Here is an 18,491-nt window from a genome sequence, read left to right as displayed (position 1 = left end):
TTTCGGGCCGGGGGAAAAATATTGAAAAATATGTGTAGGCCATATTTTCAATTTTTCATGGTTGCCATGTTCTCAGATAACATATTAATGTTCTAGACACGTTTCATGGGAACGTTGCAAGAACATTCCTGTGTCCAATTACATTTAAACATAGGACGTTCTGTCATGGTCCCCTGGAGGTTTTGGTTAGGGACACCCGCACACAGTGCTTTTAACACAGCATTTTTCAATACAGTTGAAGTCGGAAGTTTACATACACTTAGGTTGGAGTCATTAAAACTCGTTCTTCAACCACTCCACAAATTTCTTGTTAACAAATTATAGTTTTGGCAAGTCGGTTAGGACATCTACCTTGTGCATGACACAAGGACTTTTTCCAACAATTGTTAACAGACAGATTATTTAATTTATAATTCACTGTATCACAATTCCAGTGGGTCAGAAGTTTACATACACTAAATTGACTGTGCCTTTACCCAGTTTGGAAGATTCCAGAAAATGATGTCATGGCTTTAGAAGCTTCTGATAGGCTAATTTACATCATTTGAGTCAATTGGAGGTGTACCTGTGGTTGTATTTCAAGGCCTACCTTCAAAATCAGCCAAGACCTCATAAAAAAAATTGTAGACCTCCACAAGTCTGGTTCATTCTTGGGAGCAATTTCCAAACACCTGAAGGTACCACGTTCATCTGTACAAACAATAGTGCGCAAGTATAAACACCATGGGACCATGCAGCCGTCATACCGCTCAGGAAGGAGACACGTTCTGTCTCCTAGAGATTAACGTACTTTGGTGCGAAAAGTGCAAATCAATCCCAGAACAACAGCAAAGGACCTTGTGAAGATGCTGGAGGAAACAGGTACAAAAGTATCTATATCCACAGTAAAACGAGTCCTATATCGACATAACCTGAAAGGCCGCTCAGCAAGGAAGAAGCCACTGCTCCAAAACCGCCATAAAAAAGCCAGACTACGGTTTGCAACTGCACTTGAGGACAAAGATCGTACTTTTAGGAGAAATGTCCTCTGGTCTGATGAAACAAAAATAGAACTGTTTGGCCATAATGACCATCGTTATGTTTGGAGGAAAAATGGGGTTGCTTGCAAGTCAAAGAATACCATCCCAACCGTGAAGCACGAGGGTGGCAGCATCATGCTGTGGGGGTGCTTTGCTTCAGGAGGGACTTGTGCACTTCACAAAATAGATGGCATTATGAGGAAGGAAAATGATGTGGATATATTGAAGCAACATCTCAAGACATCAGTCAGGAAGTTAAAGCTTGGTCGCAAATGGGTCTTCCAAATGGACAATGACCCCAAACATACTTCCAAAGTTGTGGCAAAATGGCTTAAGGACAACAAAGTCAAGGTATTGGAGTGGCCATCACAAAGCCCTGACCTCAATCCTATAGAACAATTGTGCGCAGAACTGAAAAAGCGTGTGCGAGCAAGGAGGCCTACAAACCTGACTCAGTTACACCAGCTCTGTCATTAGGAATGGGCCAAAATTCACCCAACTTATTGTGGGAAGCTTGTGGAAGGCTACCCGAAACGTTTGACCCAAGTTAAACAATTTAAAGGCAATGCTACCAAATACTAATTGAGTGTATGCAAACTTCTGACCCACTGGGAATGTGATGAAGGAAATAAAAGATTAAATAAATAATTCTCTCTACTATTATTCTGACATTTCACATTCTTCAAATAAAGTGGTGATCCTAACTGATCTAAGACAGGGCATTTTTACTAGGATTAAATGTCAGGAATTGTGAAAAACGGAGTTGGAATGTATTTGGCCAATGTGTATGTAAACTTCTGACTTCAACTGCATGTGACAATCTTTTACATACATTATTACATTGTGCATGTTAATTTATACAGTAATTATTTTTCAACATGTCTTCACATGGGATTCAAATTCACAACCTCTTGGTTCACAGAATTCCAATCTTCGTGCTACACCACCATGTCTGTGTCAGTTATCAGTTAATCTGACTATTCTCTCATCATAGATTTGATTGACTTATTTCAGAAAGAAAAAAAAGAAACATTATAGTTGTCTCATGTTGGTGGGGCATATGACTCTTTTTAATGTTACTCCTTAATCAAGAGGTTCTTCAAATCCCAGGTGAGGACATGTTGAATAATAATTACTGTATAAATGAACATGCACAATGTAATGTATGTCAAAGTGTGTCAAATATGTAAGTTGAAAACTCTGTATGTTGAAAACCATGTTTGTGTTTGTGGGTGTGTCTACCCTTGCCAACCAGGGCCGTCATGGGCTCGTCAACAGTAACAAGGGGTGATGTATAAAGAAATACGTTTTTGGGGGGGAGAACGTCTCTTTGGGACCATCAGTCGACGTCCTAAAAACGTCTTCCGGGACGTCATCGGAACAAGCCAGGAACTAGACAAAAACCTCCAGGGGACCATGACAGAATGTCTTATGTTTTAAACGTCCTTGGACACATGTTCTTACAACGTTCCAATGAAACATATCTAGAACATTTATATCTTAAATTCTGAGAACATGGCAACCATGTTCTGTGTGTGTTTGGTGTGACATTGATGGAATATTCTCCTAACCCTCAGAAAACTGGACACATTAATATTCTTGCAACATGCCATGAAACCTGTGTAGAACATTAATATGGAATATTCTGAGAACATGGTAACCACGTTCTGGGCAAGTTTTGTTTGACATTAAGGGAATGTTCTCCTAACTCTAATGCCAAAACATGCTAAATAGGTTCTCAGGAGGTTTTTGCTAACATAGAATGTTCCCATAACTAACGGAAAACTGGACACTCAAACATCAGGGGAACATTACAGGTAACATTACAAAAACGTTCTCTCCCAATGATTCAGTCTTTGATGTGTATTCCCAATGACCAGTCAATTTGTGATTCATTCGCATAGTGACAGGGAATGTAGTTTGGTCAATAGGTTTTTATGTGAGATAATTATGCTTGCTAAGGGCCATCTACTCCCTCAATCCCATACAAATGTTTAGAAAGAGGCACAATTCGGGTGGTTAGGGTGTGTATTCTTGTTTGGCAACCTCTTGCAATTAATGAAGATACTTGTACTTTGTCTTACTGAGGCAAGAAGCCCTCTAATTAACATAAACACAGACAAATGCGAGCAATACACACAAACAAACAAACACACAGACATACACAGATACAGACACACACACAAACACACACACATATTGTATCTCCAATAGGGCTATTTCAAAACAGAATGTTAAAAAGTCCACTTATCCTTGAGCAACAGGAGATTAGCTCTACCTCAATACAACATACAGTTCTATGTAACCAGAGAGGTCTGCGTGCCACAGTAGCTACTCTGTGGTTGAGCGGCCAAGACAGACCTATCATTACAGTGGCTGATGATCTAGACCAATCATTTATGTCTCTCTGCATGGCGCAACACACATAGCCTACACACACACACACGCGCGCACACACACGTATATACAGACACACACATTAGGGCACAATGTTCACATTAATAGAATAGAAGAGATGTACATTGTTAAAAGGCCTTACTCTGCTGAAAAGCTGCTAGATAGCCTAGTATACATGCAGGCCTACAATGTTTACATCCTACACCACCATCAGAAAAGCTTGTAGGATCAAATGACAGGTGAGTGGCAATTGCTGCAGGGACTCAGCCAGGCCGTTACCACCTGACCTGCCTGCACATGGCTCTCTTTCGTGACCAAAAGACGTCATTACATTACATGCACTGGCTGATCTGCTCTGAGTGTAAAATCTGAAACCAATCTCAAGTGTTTAGGAGGGATTTATTTTGGGTAGGATATCTATCTTGAATCTGTTTAATTACTACATGTGCGTAATGACGCGTGCGTAAACCCTTTGTGACCTGTATAGTAGCCTATCATATATTGCTTTTTTATGTTCTAAATGGATGGTGTTTTATCAGAAATCGATGTGAAGAGTTAACAAACTCAAGACAGATAAAACAATACTTTTTCATTTCGGACGTCATAATGCAATGGGCGTGATAGAGTCTCCCCATGACAGGCATTACATGTGTGTTGCTGTTACTATTAAAATAAACTTACATCAGACAACTCTCATAAAATAATCTGAATAAATATGTTTCAGCATAGTCATATAGAATAGAATGTAATAATTATAATGGTTTATTTTTTCTCTTCTCTGTTGGTTTATTTGTGTAGGTTGTTTTATTTATCGATCTATGCTATGTGTGAGCCTCTGTCCTTGCCTTAGCTGGCAAGCTGGGTTCCAAAAATCTGTCACCATTCCAATGCGACGCGTCTTCGTATGGCGAGCAGAGAGCGAAGCAGAGGAGAGAGATATTTAGAGCGAGACAGATTTCTTTCTCCACTGCCGAAGAGGATAATGCAGCAATGAATAAATAAATAACGACCTAGTAAAACTCTTTGACAGTATGACAAGATCTCCTCTGACTTCTTCTGCTAAAGACACGACACAGCCTGACGCAGGCATGTAATATCTGTCTCAAATCACGTTAAAGCGAGCTGTATAAATAATGCGGGCGTGAGTAATATATACTGTAAACGAAGGGAGAAATCAGGGAGGATAGCGGAGGGCCAGTGGTAAGCGGCTCACCACTACGAGCCTGTCGTCTGTGCCAGACCAAAGGCGGTGAGAGCGGACCGAGACAGCAATATGTCGAACCGAAAACATCGGGACAACCAAGAGATATGCGCCCGCAAGGTCCGGGAGTTGGCCCAGGCTGGAGTAAACAAACACTGCTTCGAGTGCAGTCAACCCGGGGTGACTTACATTGATATCACCGTGGGCTGCTTCGTATGCACGTCGTGCTCTGGAATGCTGTAAGTATGGATAGCTTTTTCTATAACATGCATATTGCGCATAGGCTATTAGGCTACATATGCCTACAATTATAATAAAACTACAAAACTAAGCCCATTTCATGCCAACCTGGACTCAGGGGTAGACGTAACATAGTAAATGTAAATCCGGGACTCTCCAATTAGTATGGAATGTATTCATTTGTGGATATCCATTATCCATTTCGTATGATAGGTTACGAATTGCAATTCATACAATATGTTACGAATTGCAATTCGTACAATATGTTACCAAATTGCAAAACAAATGATATGGCTAGATGGCTAACGCTAATGTTAACTAGGCTGCTAACGTTAGCTAGGCTAGCTAGGCTAGGGTTTAGGGCAGGTTTTCCCAAACTCGGTGCATGTTTTGGTTTTTTCCCTAGCACTACACAGATTATTCAAATAATCAACTAATCATCAAGCTGTGTAGTGTTAGGGCAAAAACCAAAACATGCACTCCTTGGAGGACCGAGTTTGGGAAATGCTGGATTAGGAGTTAAGGTTAGGGTTAGGAGTTTAAGGTTAGGGTTAGGAGTTAAGGTTAGGGTTAGGAGTTAAGGTTAGGGTTAGGAGTTAAGGGTAGGGTTAGGAGTTAAGTTAAAGGGTTAGGAGTTAGGGATAGGGATAGTGGAAGGGTTAGCTAACATGTTAAGTAGTTACAAATTAGCTAAAAAGTAGTAAGTAGTTGCAAAGCTGCTAATTAGATAAAATGCTAAAGTTGGCCGTGATGAGATTTCAACACGCAACCTTTGGGTTGCTAGAAGTTCCCTGTATACGCCCACCCATCCACCACTCGACCAATCACCCTACTTAATTTTTTTCCTTAAGTAACCTTCTGTCTTATGTAACCATACCAAACGTAACATAATTTGAGTGTCACCGGGGGCGCACTGACTGCCCTCCAGGACATCTACAGCACCCGGTGTCACAGGAAGGCCAAGAAGATCATCAAGGACCTCAGCCATCCGAGCCACGGCCTGTTCACTCCGCTACCATTTAGAATGCGGAGATAGTACAGGTGCATCAAATCTGGGACTGAGACTGAAAAACAGCTTCTATCTCCAGGCCATCAGACTATTAAACAGTCACCACTTGCCGGCCCAGTACCCTGCCCTGAACTTTAGTCACTGTTACTAGCCGGCTCAACCCTGCACCTTAGAGACTGTTGCCCTATGTACATAGTAATTTACCACTGGTCACTTTAATAATGTTTACACACTGTTTTATCCGGACATTGCTCATTCTAATATTTATATATCTCTTAATATCTTTCTTTAGATTTTTTGGATTTGGTTGTATTGTTTTATATTGTCAGGTATTACTGCACTGTTGGAGCTAGGAACATAAGCATTTCGCTACACCCGCGATAACATCTGCTAAATATGTGTATGCGACCAATTAAATTTGATTTGATTACTATGTTACGTCAAGTCTATGAGACCAGGCTGTGCATGCAGATAATGATTAACCAGTATGTTGCATCTGCAGATTATATTTTAGGATGCTGCTGTTACATTTGAGTATTGACAAGAAACTGAAACTGTGACGCGCCCTGTATTAATCTATGTGGTGTCTCTTCCTCCCCTTGGTGTCCTATGCTACAGTTAATCAGACTACTTTATCATTTTCAGGCATGCCCGTAGTCGTGCTCGTGTTACGTTTCATTTCGGCATTGCACCAGGTTTGGCATTCTCTTCAGGCTCATGTATTGTATTCTGCATGCAGACCATAGCTCAGGTCCCCAACAGATTATAGGCTGTGGCTGTGGGACATTTCGCAAGGTTTCACTAATTCGCAGTGGTGAGATTTCAGCATAGGTTTAGAGTCTTGCACATGCTGTCTCACTCCAAAGAACAGCCTGTCATGATTACAGAAGAATAGCCTAAAGATACCATTTGCACAGTGAATGAACACAATATTATGTCCTGTTGTGTAAGCCTTCTCTACACTGGATACATTTGCACTATGACCATTTTCACTGTAACAATCTATTTTAACTTTTTCTCACAGTCACCTGTCATTGCATCCATTTTTTGAACAATTTAAATACCCTCTACTGCCCTTTCCTCTTTTAAATGCAGTATCACAAGTGTTCATCTTTAGTGATTTATGTTGTTATGAATGTGGAGTGCCCCCTTTCACATATCTTACATATCTCTTTTATCGGTTTCTCTTTTTCCAATCTCTCTCTTCTCTCAGGAGAGGACTCAACCCTCCCCACAGAGTCAAGTCTATCTCCATGACAACCTTCTCCCAACAGGAAGTGGAGTTTCTGCAAAACCATGGCAATGAGGTGAGTGACAGGCAGGCTGCCTCCATTATCGACAGAGTCAGGTGGGCTTGTGGGCGGGACTTAACAGTATTACACCTATATTTCACCCACCTCATTTCAATTCTGGGCATAATGCTCAATGCTCAGCTGGATACTTCAATATTTCAACAGCAGGAAAAGGTGAACAAAACACAATTGTGACGCATACTTGGACTCAGTATTAAATATATACATGTTTCATGTCCCAGGATGAATAGAGCAAGAATAGATTATATAGGTATTATAAATAGATATCATAAATGATAAATGTACATTATTGAGCCGAGGCCACCAGGAGAGGGATTGAGGCCACATGAGATAGATTCATCCATCTCTGTCTAAGGAATCATTTTTTTTATGTGAACTAGACTATATAAGGTCCAGATAAAATCTCATCCATCTTTATGAGATAGAAGAGGATGCTTTATGCTTCCCTGTCTTTTACCAGTCAGACCAATAGAGTGTAGCACTGTTTGGTGGTTACAGGCTGTTTCTGGAGGAATGTAGGTGCTCTGCCCATTTTGTGCAGTGAATCAGATCGAACATCGCAGTTACTGTACACCCAAACCACCTCATCACTGTGTGTGTGTGTGTGTGTGAGAGAGAGAATGTGTGTGTGTGTGTGAGCTGAGAGAGTGTCTGCAGTGAAAGGGATCAAACTTTACAGTTGCACACAATGATACCATTTAGTTAGAAACTAGTCTGTGCGTGCGTGCGTGCATGAGTGTCTGATTCATTGCACTGATGCAGATATCAGGTAGAAAAGTCTGGGTAGTCAGATTTGGTTAGATCAATGTTTTGATGTTGGTGATTCATAATTAGTCAGTGAGCTACAGTAGTGTCGATCAGAGCAAGTGACTCTAGCATGTTAACTAATGTGTCAGTAGGCAGAGGTGTCTACTGTTCAGTTTCTACATCATTATTTTGGTGTGTGTGTGTGTGTGTGTGTGTGTGTGTACATGTTTAACTATACTTGTGGGGACCAGCAGTCCACACAAGAATAGTAAACTAACACAATTTGGCCAATCGGGAACATTTTGTTGGTCCCCACAAGGTCAAACGCTAATGCTAGGGGGTTTAGGGTTAAGGTTAGAATTAGGTTTAGGGTTAGGGTTAGGAGCTAGGATTAGGTTTAGGGTTAACGTTAGGTTTTCGGGTTAAGCTTAGGGTTGGGTTTAGGGTTAGGGGTTAGGGTAAATAGGATTTTGAATGGGACTGAATTGTGTGTCCCAACAAGGTTAGTTGTACAAGACTGTGTGTGTGTGTGTGCGTCCACGTGTGTGTGTATGTGGTGTCTATTGTTGATGTTCTGCATCATTATTTGTGTGTTTGTGTGTGCACCCGTACGTGCGTCTGCGGCTCTGCACATGTGTGTACGTGTGTGTGTATGTGTGTAGGTGGGGAGGAGGACTTGGCTGTGTGTCTTTGAGCCAAAGACAGATGGATGCTTCGATACAAGGGACTCCCAGAAACTCAAGGAGTTCCTCCAGGACAAATACGAGAAAAAGAAATGGTGAGGAAATCAATAAAGATATCATCATATCTCCATAAAGATATCTACAGTGCTGCTTGAAAGTATGTGAACCCTACGTCGCTGTGGAGGAATTTTGGCCCACTCTTCCATGCAGAACTGCTTTAACTCAGTGACGTGTGGGTTTTCAAGCATGAACTGCTCGTTTCAAGTCCTGCCACAACATCTCAATTGGGATTAGGTCTGGACTTTGACTAGGCCATTCCAAAACTTCCAATTTGTTGCTTTTTAGCTATTTTCATGTAAACTTGATTGTGTGTTTTGGATCATTGTCTTGCTGCATGACCTAGCTGCGATTTGAAACGAACGGTTCATGCTTGAAAACCCACACGTCACTGAGTTAAAACAGTTCTGCATGGAAGAGTGGGCCAAAATTCCTCCACAGCGACGTGAGAGACTGATCAACAACTACAGGAAGCATTTGGTTGGAGTCATTGCAGCTAAAGGTGGCACAACCAGTTATTGAGTGTAAGGGGGCAATTACTTTTTCACACAGGGGAATTGGGTGTTGCATAACTTTGTTTATGAAATAAATGAAATAAATATGTAATTGTTGTGTTATTTGTTCACTTATGTTCCCTTTATCTAATATTAGGTTTTGGTTGAAGATCTGATAACATTCAGTATCACAAATATGAAAAGTAGAGAAAATTAGAAAGGGGGCAAATACTTTTTCATAGCACTGTACTTCGAACTCATCCGAACACATCCGATCAAAGTTGTACACATTGAGTTGAATATGTTGAATGTCCACTCAAATTATTTTGTAGCACAATGCATTTACTTACAGTGGGAAAATTATTTTTTCGTTCTTAGTTTAGTTTAGTCTCATTGAGATAAAATCTCTTCTTCAAATGTACTCACAGCAACATTGAACTATTCTTCAGGCATTTTTCGAAGAACAAGTGCCGGAGGGAGGTGGAGGGACCCTGGAGCCCGCCGGGGGTGCAGGCTTTACCCTCCTCTCACGGCCCCCCGCCCGCCCAGGCCCCATCCCACACCATGCTCCCCTCGGCCAGACGCACACTGGTGAGATACATAACTCCTCCAATAGATGAGAGAGGCAGAGGTGTATTTCATGTATATAAAGCTTTATTAAATTAAATTGAAAGGGAAAGTGAAGAGGGAGGGAGGGGGGGAGGGAGGGGGAGAGAGAGAGCAAGTGGAGAGAGAGTGAGAGAGAGAGAAAGAGGAGAGAGAGAGAGAAAAAGAAGTGGAGGGAGTGGTGTTACTGTGGAGAAGCGTAATAGAGTTAGAGATAGGTGAATACTGCACCAGAATACTGAATACTGTACCAGAATACTGAATACTGTACCAATAGAGATCCAATGACACAGAGAGACAGAGGCGGATGACCAAAGAAATAACCCACTCCAGGTCATCTTCACATCAAAAATAAAGGGGTGAATAATAGATGAAGGGTTAAATGAGGATAACGTAACACAGAGGAAAAATACACCCACCCACTGTGTGGTCCCCCCCCCCCCGTCTCCCCTCTCCTCCAGTCCCAGTCCCAGCTCTCGTCAAGAGTCCCCGCTATCTCCCCTGCGGACATGAAGGCGGAAGTGTTTACCGCCCGTGCTCCCTCACGCTCCCAGAGCTTTAGAGACCCCCCTATGAAAGGTAGAACTGTTCACCTTCTTTTTTGATACTATGAATAATGGAACCTGAGGCAACATGATTTGACCCTGTTGTTTCTTTCTCTTTCCACCTCTCTATCGTTATATCTGTTCCTCACTCTTTCTCTCTCTGTCCTTCTCTCTACTGTTCTCTCCCACTCTCTCTCTGTCTGTCTCCCTCTCTCTCTCGCTCTCGCTCTGTCTGTCGCTCTCTCTCTCTCTCTCTCTCTGTCTGTCGCTCTCTCTCTCTCAGAGTCTCTACTGAGAGGTATAGAGAGACAACGTCCAGGCTCTCTGTCTTCAGCGATGGGACCCCAGAGCCACGCCCCCTCCTTTCCTGCACTCCCTCGACCCTCAGGTAAAGACCACACCCTCTACCTACATATCTCTCATTTTCTCTCTCTCTACTTTTACCTCCTTAGCCAGTAGCACTTTCAATAAGAACTTCACTCTAGGTACTTCCTGTACTCTTCTGCTATTACTTCTGATTAGTCAATTTCTCCCTTCAGTCCCCGATCGGAGAGAGAGAGAGAGAGAGAGAGAGAGAGAGAGAGAGAGAGAGAGAGAGAGAGAGAGAGAGAGAGAGAGAGAGAGAGAGAGAGAGAGAGAGAGAGAGAGAGAGAGAGAGAGAGAGAGAGAGAGAGAGAGAGAGAGAGAGAGAGAGAGAGAGAGAGAGATTTTTAGAGAGTGGACAATGCTCCTTTCAACAGGGGCCCAATGGTATTTCACAGCTCAGAAGTATGCTATGATTCTGTCTAGGAACACATTCAACTCCTGCTGGCTGCTAATACATGTAGCATGCTAAACGTTTGTGCAGCCCATGCATGTTTTTCCTGACCATGTGACTTGACCAGGCAATAGCCTCACCAGACCAAGATGGCAAATATAGCCTCAATAATCCATTGAGGCTATTGCCTGGTCAAGTCACATGGTCAGGAAAAACATGCATGGGCTGCGTCTGAAATAGCACCCTATTACCTATGTATTGCACTACTTTGCGGGCCTTGGTCAAATGCAGTGCACTATATAGGGAATAGGGTGCCATCTCGGACACACCCCCAGCCTTCCTTATCTCGGCCATCTTTGTTTGGTCTTCTCAGGTCGTATAGTGTCCTCCTCGGGGGGCTTAGCCCCCTTCAGGGCCTTCCCTAAGTCTCTGAGTGTGGATTTTGGAGGGCTCAGCCAGCAGCACAGTCACAGTGCCCTCAGCATCACCCCCCCAGCCCCAGCCCCCGGCCCAAACACACACACAAACCACCAAGACCGCTACGCTGCCCTGTCCCAACTAAACAGTGTCTTCTCTGACATGTCGCCTGGACCAGGACCTACAGGTAAGGGTAGAAGGAGTGTGTGGGGGGTGGGAGAGGGTGGGTGTGTGTGTACACATTTTACTATACTTGTGAGTACCAGAAGTCCTCACAAGAATAGTACACCAACAAACATTTGGAGAAGTGAGGACATTTTGCTGGTCCTCACTAAACAAAAAAGTATATTTTAGGCTTAGGGTTAGGTTTAGGGGTTAGGAGTTAGGGTTGGGTTTAGGGGTTAGGGAAAATAGGATTTTGAATTGGAATCAATTGTTGGTCCCCAAAAAGTCCTCACAAGTATAGTAAGACATAGCTTTGTGTGAGTGTGTGTGTGTGAGAGAGAGAGAGGTTATTGTCAGCTACAATGCATAATGCCCTTACTCTAAATGCCAAGGTTTTACCAAGTGAATTATCCCCATTGTGTTTTCTGCTCTCAATACTACACCGTTGGGTTGTTACAGAACAACCGAGGAAATATGTTCCAGTTTTGATTTAGCAATGCTACTAACTGCTAACTTAACTAATGATAACATAAATGTGCTGGAACAATGCCTTAGGCATGTTTGAACATATAGCATTGTTTTATTCCCATGATTCAATACTTACTATCTCTCACCCAGGCAATCATATACTGTAGGTTGATTTATGTGTAGTTTCTTTTGATTCATATAGCCTTGAACTATAAGCATGTTTTTTACCCTGAGCACAGTCAATACAGTTACACCTTGACCAATCACACACTGAGAGTGGAAAATGTGCACCCTATGTCAAATCAAATCAAATCAATTACACTTGATCTCTCAAATCAGCCCCCAGCTGAGCCCTCTGCTTATAGACGGGTTGGCTGACAACGTTACGAAAATTATGCACATGCATTGATGAGGCAGAAGGCCGTATGGTGTTATGATTCTGAGCGGTCTGATAGCTAGCAACAATGACAAGAAGCATCCATGTGGGGAATCATAGGTGGCTTGTTTCAGCTCGTTGTAGCTTTTTATTGATACCATGTCTTGTTTTGAGGTGTTTTGACTCATGTCATGCCTTTGCTAATATGGCGAAAAATTCAAAAGGCACTCGCACATCTGAGCTATCTTTGTTGCAGGTGCATTGTAACAGTTGAATAATCACTGCTCTTTAATAAGCTTTACGTATCGGCCTCAAGGCCTTCGTCAGAGCTTCCTTTCTATGCTAATATGGCAAAAATTCGCTAGCCAGTTAACCAACAACTGTAATGATGTAGTTGAGGGATAACAAGTGCTCATTGTGCAAATGTATTTATGTTTTCAATAAACATTTGGAGACAAAATATAGTTTACATGTTGTCAACAATCTAAGCCAACCCTGTCTGTTTTGCCCCATAGTTGCGCACGTGTCGGTTTTGTTTAGCCTAAACAACCAACCCGTCTATGGTCTGTCTATTTATTTGAATGTGTGTTTTCAGCACCCCCCGGTGGACTACCCCAGTATAGCACCCTATTTGGGAACCGCCTGTCCTCCAGTTCCACTCCTGCCAGGTAATGAATGCAATGTCAAGCAAATACACTTAACATTCCTATTTAATGCATCGAAGAAGTGTCGACTGTGTTAAAGTGCACCAGTCCCGGTACAAATACATTGTTTTAATTGCTCAGGATATCTGCATGCCCTTGGTTTACTAATTCATGACAGTCTCACACCATAGCTGGAGGCAACTGCAATATTAAATGGACTTGTTTTTGTTAATGTTCATGAATGTAATAATATATAGTTGGTCCTTCCTTCCTTCCTCTCTTCTTTTCCTTCTTTCTTCAGCTCTCCAGGTGTGGATGCCGTGTCGGGATCCCAAACATTTGCAAGTAGGCAGTGTTACAAAAATATTAATCAATCATGCAGGTGTATATATTTCATTAAAGACTTTGAAAGGCTTGAACATATCCATTAACTATTGTCTCTATCTCTGTCTCTGTCGCTCTCGCTCTCCTTGTCTCGCTCTCTTCCTCTTTCTCTCTGTCTCCTACCTCCATGTCTCAGACTTCCCCAACCCGTTCAGCTCCAGTTCCAGCTCTCAGCAGCAGCAGCCTGCCCTATCCCCCAGTAACCCCTTCAACAGCTCCACCTCAGGAGGTAAGCTGCCAGCAGAGCACTGCTTATTCAGCCTGGGGGAAAGGTCAAGAATGTCCAGTAACACTTTACATGAAGGTACCCCTTAAGGGGTAAACTGTATATAAGTAGTTTATAGACAGTCTTCATTAGTTAATAGTGTATGTACAGTATCAGTCAAAAGTTTGGACACACCTACTCATTCAAGGGTTTTTCTTAATTTTTACTATTTTCTACATTGTAGAATAATAGGGAAGACATCAACACTATTAAATAACACATATGAAGTCATGTAGTAACCAAAAAAGTGATAAACAAATCATAATATATGTTATATTTGAGATTCTTCAAATAGCCACCCTTTGCCTTGATGACAGCTTTGCACACACTTGGCATTCTCTCAACCAGCTTCACCTGGAATGCTTTTCCAACAGTCTTGAAGGTGTTCCCACATATGCTGAGCACTTGTTGGCTGCCGTCCGACTCATCCCAAACCATCTCAATTGGGTTGAGGTCGGGGGATTGTGGAGGCCAGGTCATCTGATGCAGCACTCCATCACTCTCCTTCTTGGTAAAATAGCCCTTACACAGCCTGGAGGTGTGTTGGGTCATCGCTCCTGAGTGGCGCAGTGGTCTAAGGCACTGCATCGCAGTGCTAACTGTGCCACTAGAGATCCTGGTTCGAATCAAGGCTCTGTCGCAGCCGGCCGCGACCGGGAGACTCATGGGCGGCGCACAATTGGCCCAGCGTCGTCCAGGGTAGGGGAGGGAATGGCCGGCAGGGATGTAGCTCTGTTGATAGAGCATGGCGTTTGCAACGCCAGGGTTGTGGGTTCGATTTCCATGGGGGGCCAGTATAAAAAAATAAATAAAAAAAAGGTATTCACTAACTGTAAGTCGCTCTGGATAAGAGCGTCTGCTAAATGACAAAAATGTAAATGTAATTGTCCTGTTGAAAAACAAATGATAGTCCCACTAAGCCCAAACCAGATGGGAAGACGTATTGATGCAGAATGCTGTGGTAGCCATGCTGGTAAAATGTGCCTTGAATTTTAAAGAAATCACAGACAGTGTCACCAGCAAAGCACCCCCACACCATAACACCTCTTCCTCCATGCTTTACGGTGGAACTACACATGCGGAGATCATCCGTTCACCCACACCGCGTCTCACAAAACACGGCGGTTGGAACCAGAAATCTCCAATTTGGACTCCAGACCAAAGGACACATTTCCACCGGTCTAATGTCCATTGCACGTGTTTCTTGGCCCAAGCATATCTCTTCTTCTTATTGGTGTCCTTTAGTAGTGGTTTCTTTGCTGCAATTCAACCATGAAGGCCTGATTCACACAGTCCCCTCTGAACATGAACAGTTGATGTTGAGATGTGTCTGTGACTTGAACTCTGTGAATCATTTATTTGGGCTGCAATTTCTGAGGCTGGTAACTCTAATGAACATATCCTCTGTAGCAGAGGTAACTCTGGGTCTTCCATTCCTGTGGTGGTCCTCATGAGAGCCAGTTTCATCATAGTGCTTGATGGTTTTTGCGACTGCACTTGGAAGAAACATTCAAAGTTCTTGAAATGTTCCGTATTGACTGACCTTCATGTCTTAAAGTAATGATGGACTGTCGTTTCTCTTTGCTTATTTGAGCTGTTCTTGCCATAATATGGACTTAGTCTTTTACCAAATAGGGCTATCTTCTGTATACCACCCCTACCTTGTCACAACACAACTGATTGGCTCAAACGCATTAAGAAGGAAATAAATTCCACAAATTAACTTTTAAGAAGGCACAGCTGTTAATTGAAATGCATTCCAGGTGACTACCTCATGAAGCTGGTTGAGAGAATGCCAAGAGTGTGCAAAGCTGTCATCAAGGCAAAGGGTGGCTATTTGAAGAATCTCAAATATAAAATATATTTTGATTTGTTTAACACTTTTTTGGTTACTACATGTTTCCATATGTGTTATTTCATAGTTTCGATGTCTTCACTATTATTATACAATGTAAAAAATAGTAAAAATAAAGAAAAACCCTTGAATGAGTAGGTTTGTCCAAACTTTTGACTGGTAGTGTAGTTTAGAAATCATTAACAAACAGTTATAATGGAGAATTGGGGCCCATGGATTCTTGGTTTATTGGAGGACACAAGATAATTCAATTTACTGTGTGTGACTTAACACCCTTATGTTGTGTTTCCCTATGCAGGTGACTCCAGTGGGTTCGTCAGCTCTCCAACCTCAGTGTTCCTCCCGTCCACCACCTTCCCAACTCCCGCTACCCAGAATGCATTTCCACACACGCATGCCAACAACCAGGAAGCCAACGGCAAGTAGAAGTGGACTATAATTCTATTCTCATTCTAATTGTCATGCAATTCTATTCTCGTCAAAATAATTTGGAGAATTGTCTCCAACCGCACAGGACAAGAGCACGCAAAAATAGCATTTTCCATTTTGTGTTCTATATATACAAATTACAGTACATGCTTTGCCAAGAAACACAACAGTTAGTCACTGGAGTGCTGCATGGATGTGTTCTTTGGCTGGGCTGCAGCAGCATGCCATGTCATCTGTTATGTATGGGATTTGGCCTGTGATCAAAATGAACTCCGTCTCCTCAAACCCTAAGGAGGCGCCAACATCACAGCTAATGATGATCACAGCATATTTTCCCATGCTTACATAATACCAACTCAGCCCCCAAATATAGAGTTAGAACCCATGAAATTTGAATGAGTGAAATTTCTATGGTCTGAGGGGCGTTGTCTATTCTAGTAATTATATTTCTAGGTTAGAACCCCCTTTCATGTTGGATGCTGGATGTTGTCAATGTGTTTGAATGTGGTTCTATGTTTGTCAGACTAGTATTGAATGTATTAATATTTGGTCCTAATGTATCTCTGATTTTGGGGTGTTGTTGGATTTGTAGGTTTTGCCTCTTTCCCTGCACCGGACTCTCAACCCAAAGTTCCTCGTCCAATGTCAGTGAACCCATTCACTGTGAGTACCATACCACACTATAGCAACACTACCATGAGCATTGAGTGTACTTCAATAGATTTGCACAGAGTTTGTTGGGGATTTGGACCGCTAGCTGCTTAATTGTTATGCTAATGCTTAATTCAAAAGTTATTGGAGGGCATTTTTGGTGCAGTAGATGTACAGCAGGAACTCTCCCTCACCCTCTCTCTTTCCATCTCTCCCTCAACCACTCCCTCCCTGTCTCTTTCCATCTCTCCCTCCCTCCCTCTCTCTCTCTCTCTCTCTCTCTCTTTCCATCTCTCCCTCCCTCTCTCAGGGGAATGTTTACCCGGGTAGAGGAACGTCGCGAAACCCTTTCATCTGATACCGGCGCCCCCGGCTACCCCCCGATTACCCACCCCACCCCTGGGCACATGAAGACCAGTGAACTATTTCCATGCCTCTAGAGTATTTTGACCTTCAGAGAGAGAGGGGAAACGTTCATGCAGGCTCCTCTCCCCTCTATGTGTGTGTGTGTGGAGTCTCTGTACAGTAATGTTAATCCGTTAAAATAATGTGTACAAGTGCGTGTCTGTGTGTGTTTTGAGTGTGTGTGTGTGTGTCTGTGAGTGACCATATATCAAAGGTGTTTGTGTGACATTAAAATCCACCTCAGGGCTCTGTGGGTGTCATCACCAAGACACACACACACACACTTCGCTGTTTCTCCCATGTCCCGCGTCTGTGCAAAAATAGTCCCATTCGTAAAACAGTACACCAAATCATCACATTCTGCTTGCTTTTTGGAGACACCTCTGAAAACTGCCTTCAAAAACTCCCCAAAACTAGCCAGTCCAGTCAGTTGGTCAGTGTGTATCAAGTTACAGAATTGAGAGATATCCCTCTTCAAGGCTATGAGAGCTGAACAAGATGACAAGAGCAAAAAATTATGACGAGCAAGCATTTTTTTCTCCTTAGTGATGGTTATGGCAGCCTTAACACAACATCCTCCTAATGCATGTAGATAAGACATTACAGACAAGCCTGTCTTTTCCCTCCATGTGCTGTGTGTGTATGTGGAAAACACGTTTGTATTGTTTTATATGTCAGTTGTTTTTGTCTGTGTAAATCATTTGTGTTTCAGTCTCAGGCTGCATGCGCTTGGAGGTCTACAAGAGGAGATACTACTGAATGTAAAAGCTATTTTCAAAACAAAAACGGTGTTATTTCTCCCTGTAGTGGACCAAATGTTTCTTGTTCTTTTGGGTGAAAATATGGAGGTGAAATTGATCTCTTTCTTTTGTTTGCAAGAGTTCTATTGAGAAAGTATTTATAATGATAATTGTCCATGTTCATACATTTAAATAATATCTGTTGCTTCTTTAAACAGTGTCTAGTGTGTGTGTGTCTGAGGGAAAATCTTTCATAATACATCATTTGTAACAAACATAATTGGGATCATCAAATATTTACCCAAGTAATCGATTGCTTCCTTTGGCTTTCAGTCAATTATGGGTAGCCTATTTTAAAACGTCCCTAGTAACAACTTGAAATAGGTCAATTCAACCACCAGGCGGCGTATGTTGCATAGTTTTCTAGCCTTGTCCATGATGTGGCATATACACTGAGTGTACAAAACATTAAGAACACCTGCTCCATGACATGGACTGACCAGGTGAAAGCTTTGATACCTTATTGATGTCACTTGCTAAATTACACTTCAATCAGTGTAGAAGAAGGGGAGGATACAGGTTAAAGAAGGATGTGTAAGCCTTGAGACATGGATTGTGTATGTG

At 42.4% G+C, this 18,491-nt stretch overlaps 1 protein-coding gene across 2 annotated transcripts; it reads left to right on the top strand.

The window, feature by feature from the left end:
* The first annotated feature begins 4,341 nt into the window (after positions 1-4,341).
* On the top strand, positions 4,342-18,136 carry LOC311119023 (arf-GAP domain and FG repeat-containing protein 2-like). Of its 2 annotated transcripts, XM_084193776.1 has the most exons (13): positions 4,342-4,856; positions 7,080-7,173; positions 8,589-8,704; positions 9,610-9,751; positions 10,228-10,345; positions 10,595-10,699; positions 11,442-11,672; positions 13,090-13,162; positions 13,440-13,483; positions 13,659-13,751; positions 15,941-16,060; positions 16,664-16,734; positions 17,033-18,136. In XM_084193776.1, the coding sequence occupies exons 1-13, from the start codon at positions 4,690-4,692 to the stop codon at positions 17,078-17,080; spliced, it is 1,422 nt and encodes a 473-aa protein (XP_084049902.1). In that variant the 5' UTR covers positions 4,342-4,689; the 3' UTR covers positions 17,081-18,136. The 2 variants fall into 2 exon arrangements, with proteins under 2 accessions (XP_084049902.1, XP_084049903.1); XM_084193777.1 differs by lacking the exon at positions 11,442-11,672 and having other exon boundaries at positions 4,610-4,856; positions 17,033-18,079.
* The last annotated feature ends 355 nt before the right edge of the window (positions 18,137-18,491 follow it).

The sequence above is a fragment of the Coregonus lavaretus genome (genome assembly GCF_964263955.1).
Source record: "Coregonus lavaretus genome assembly, contig: HAP1_SCAFFOLD_2137, whole genome shotgun sequence".
In the NCBI taxonomy this organism is placed as follows: Eukaryota; Metazoa; Chordata; class Actinopteri; order Salmoniformes; family Salmonidae; genus Coregonus; species Coregonus lavaretus.
This window is presented reverse-complemented; position numbering and strand designations above follow the sequence as displayed.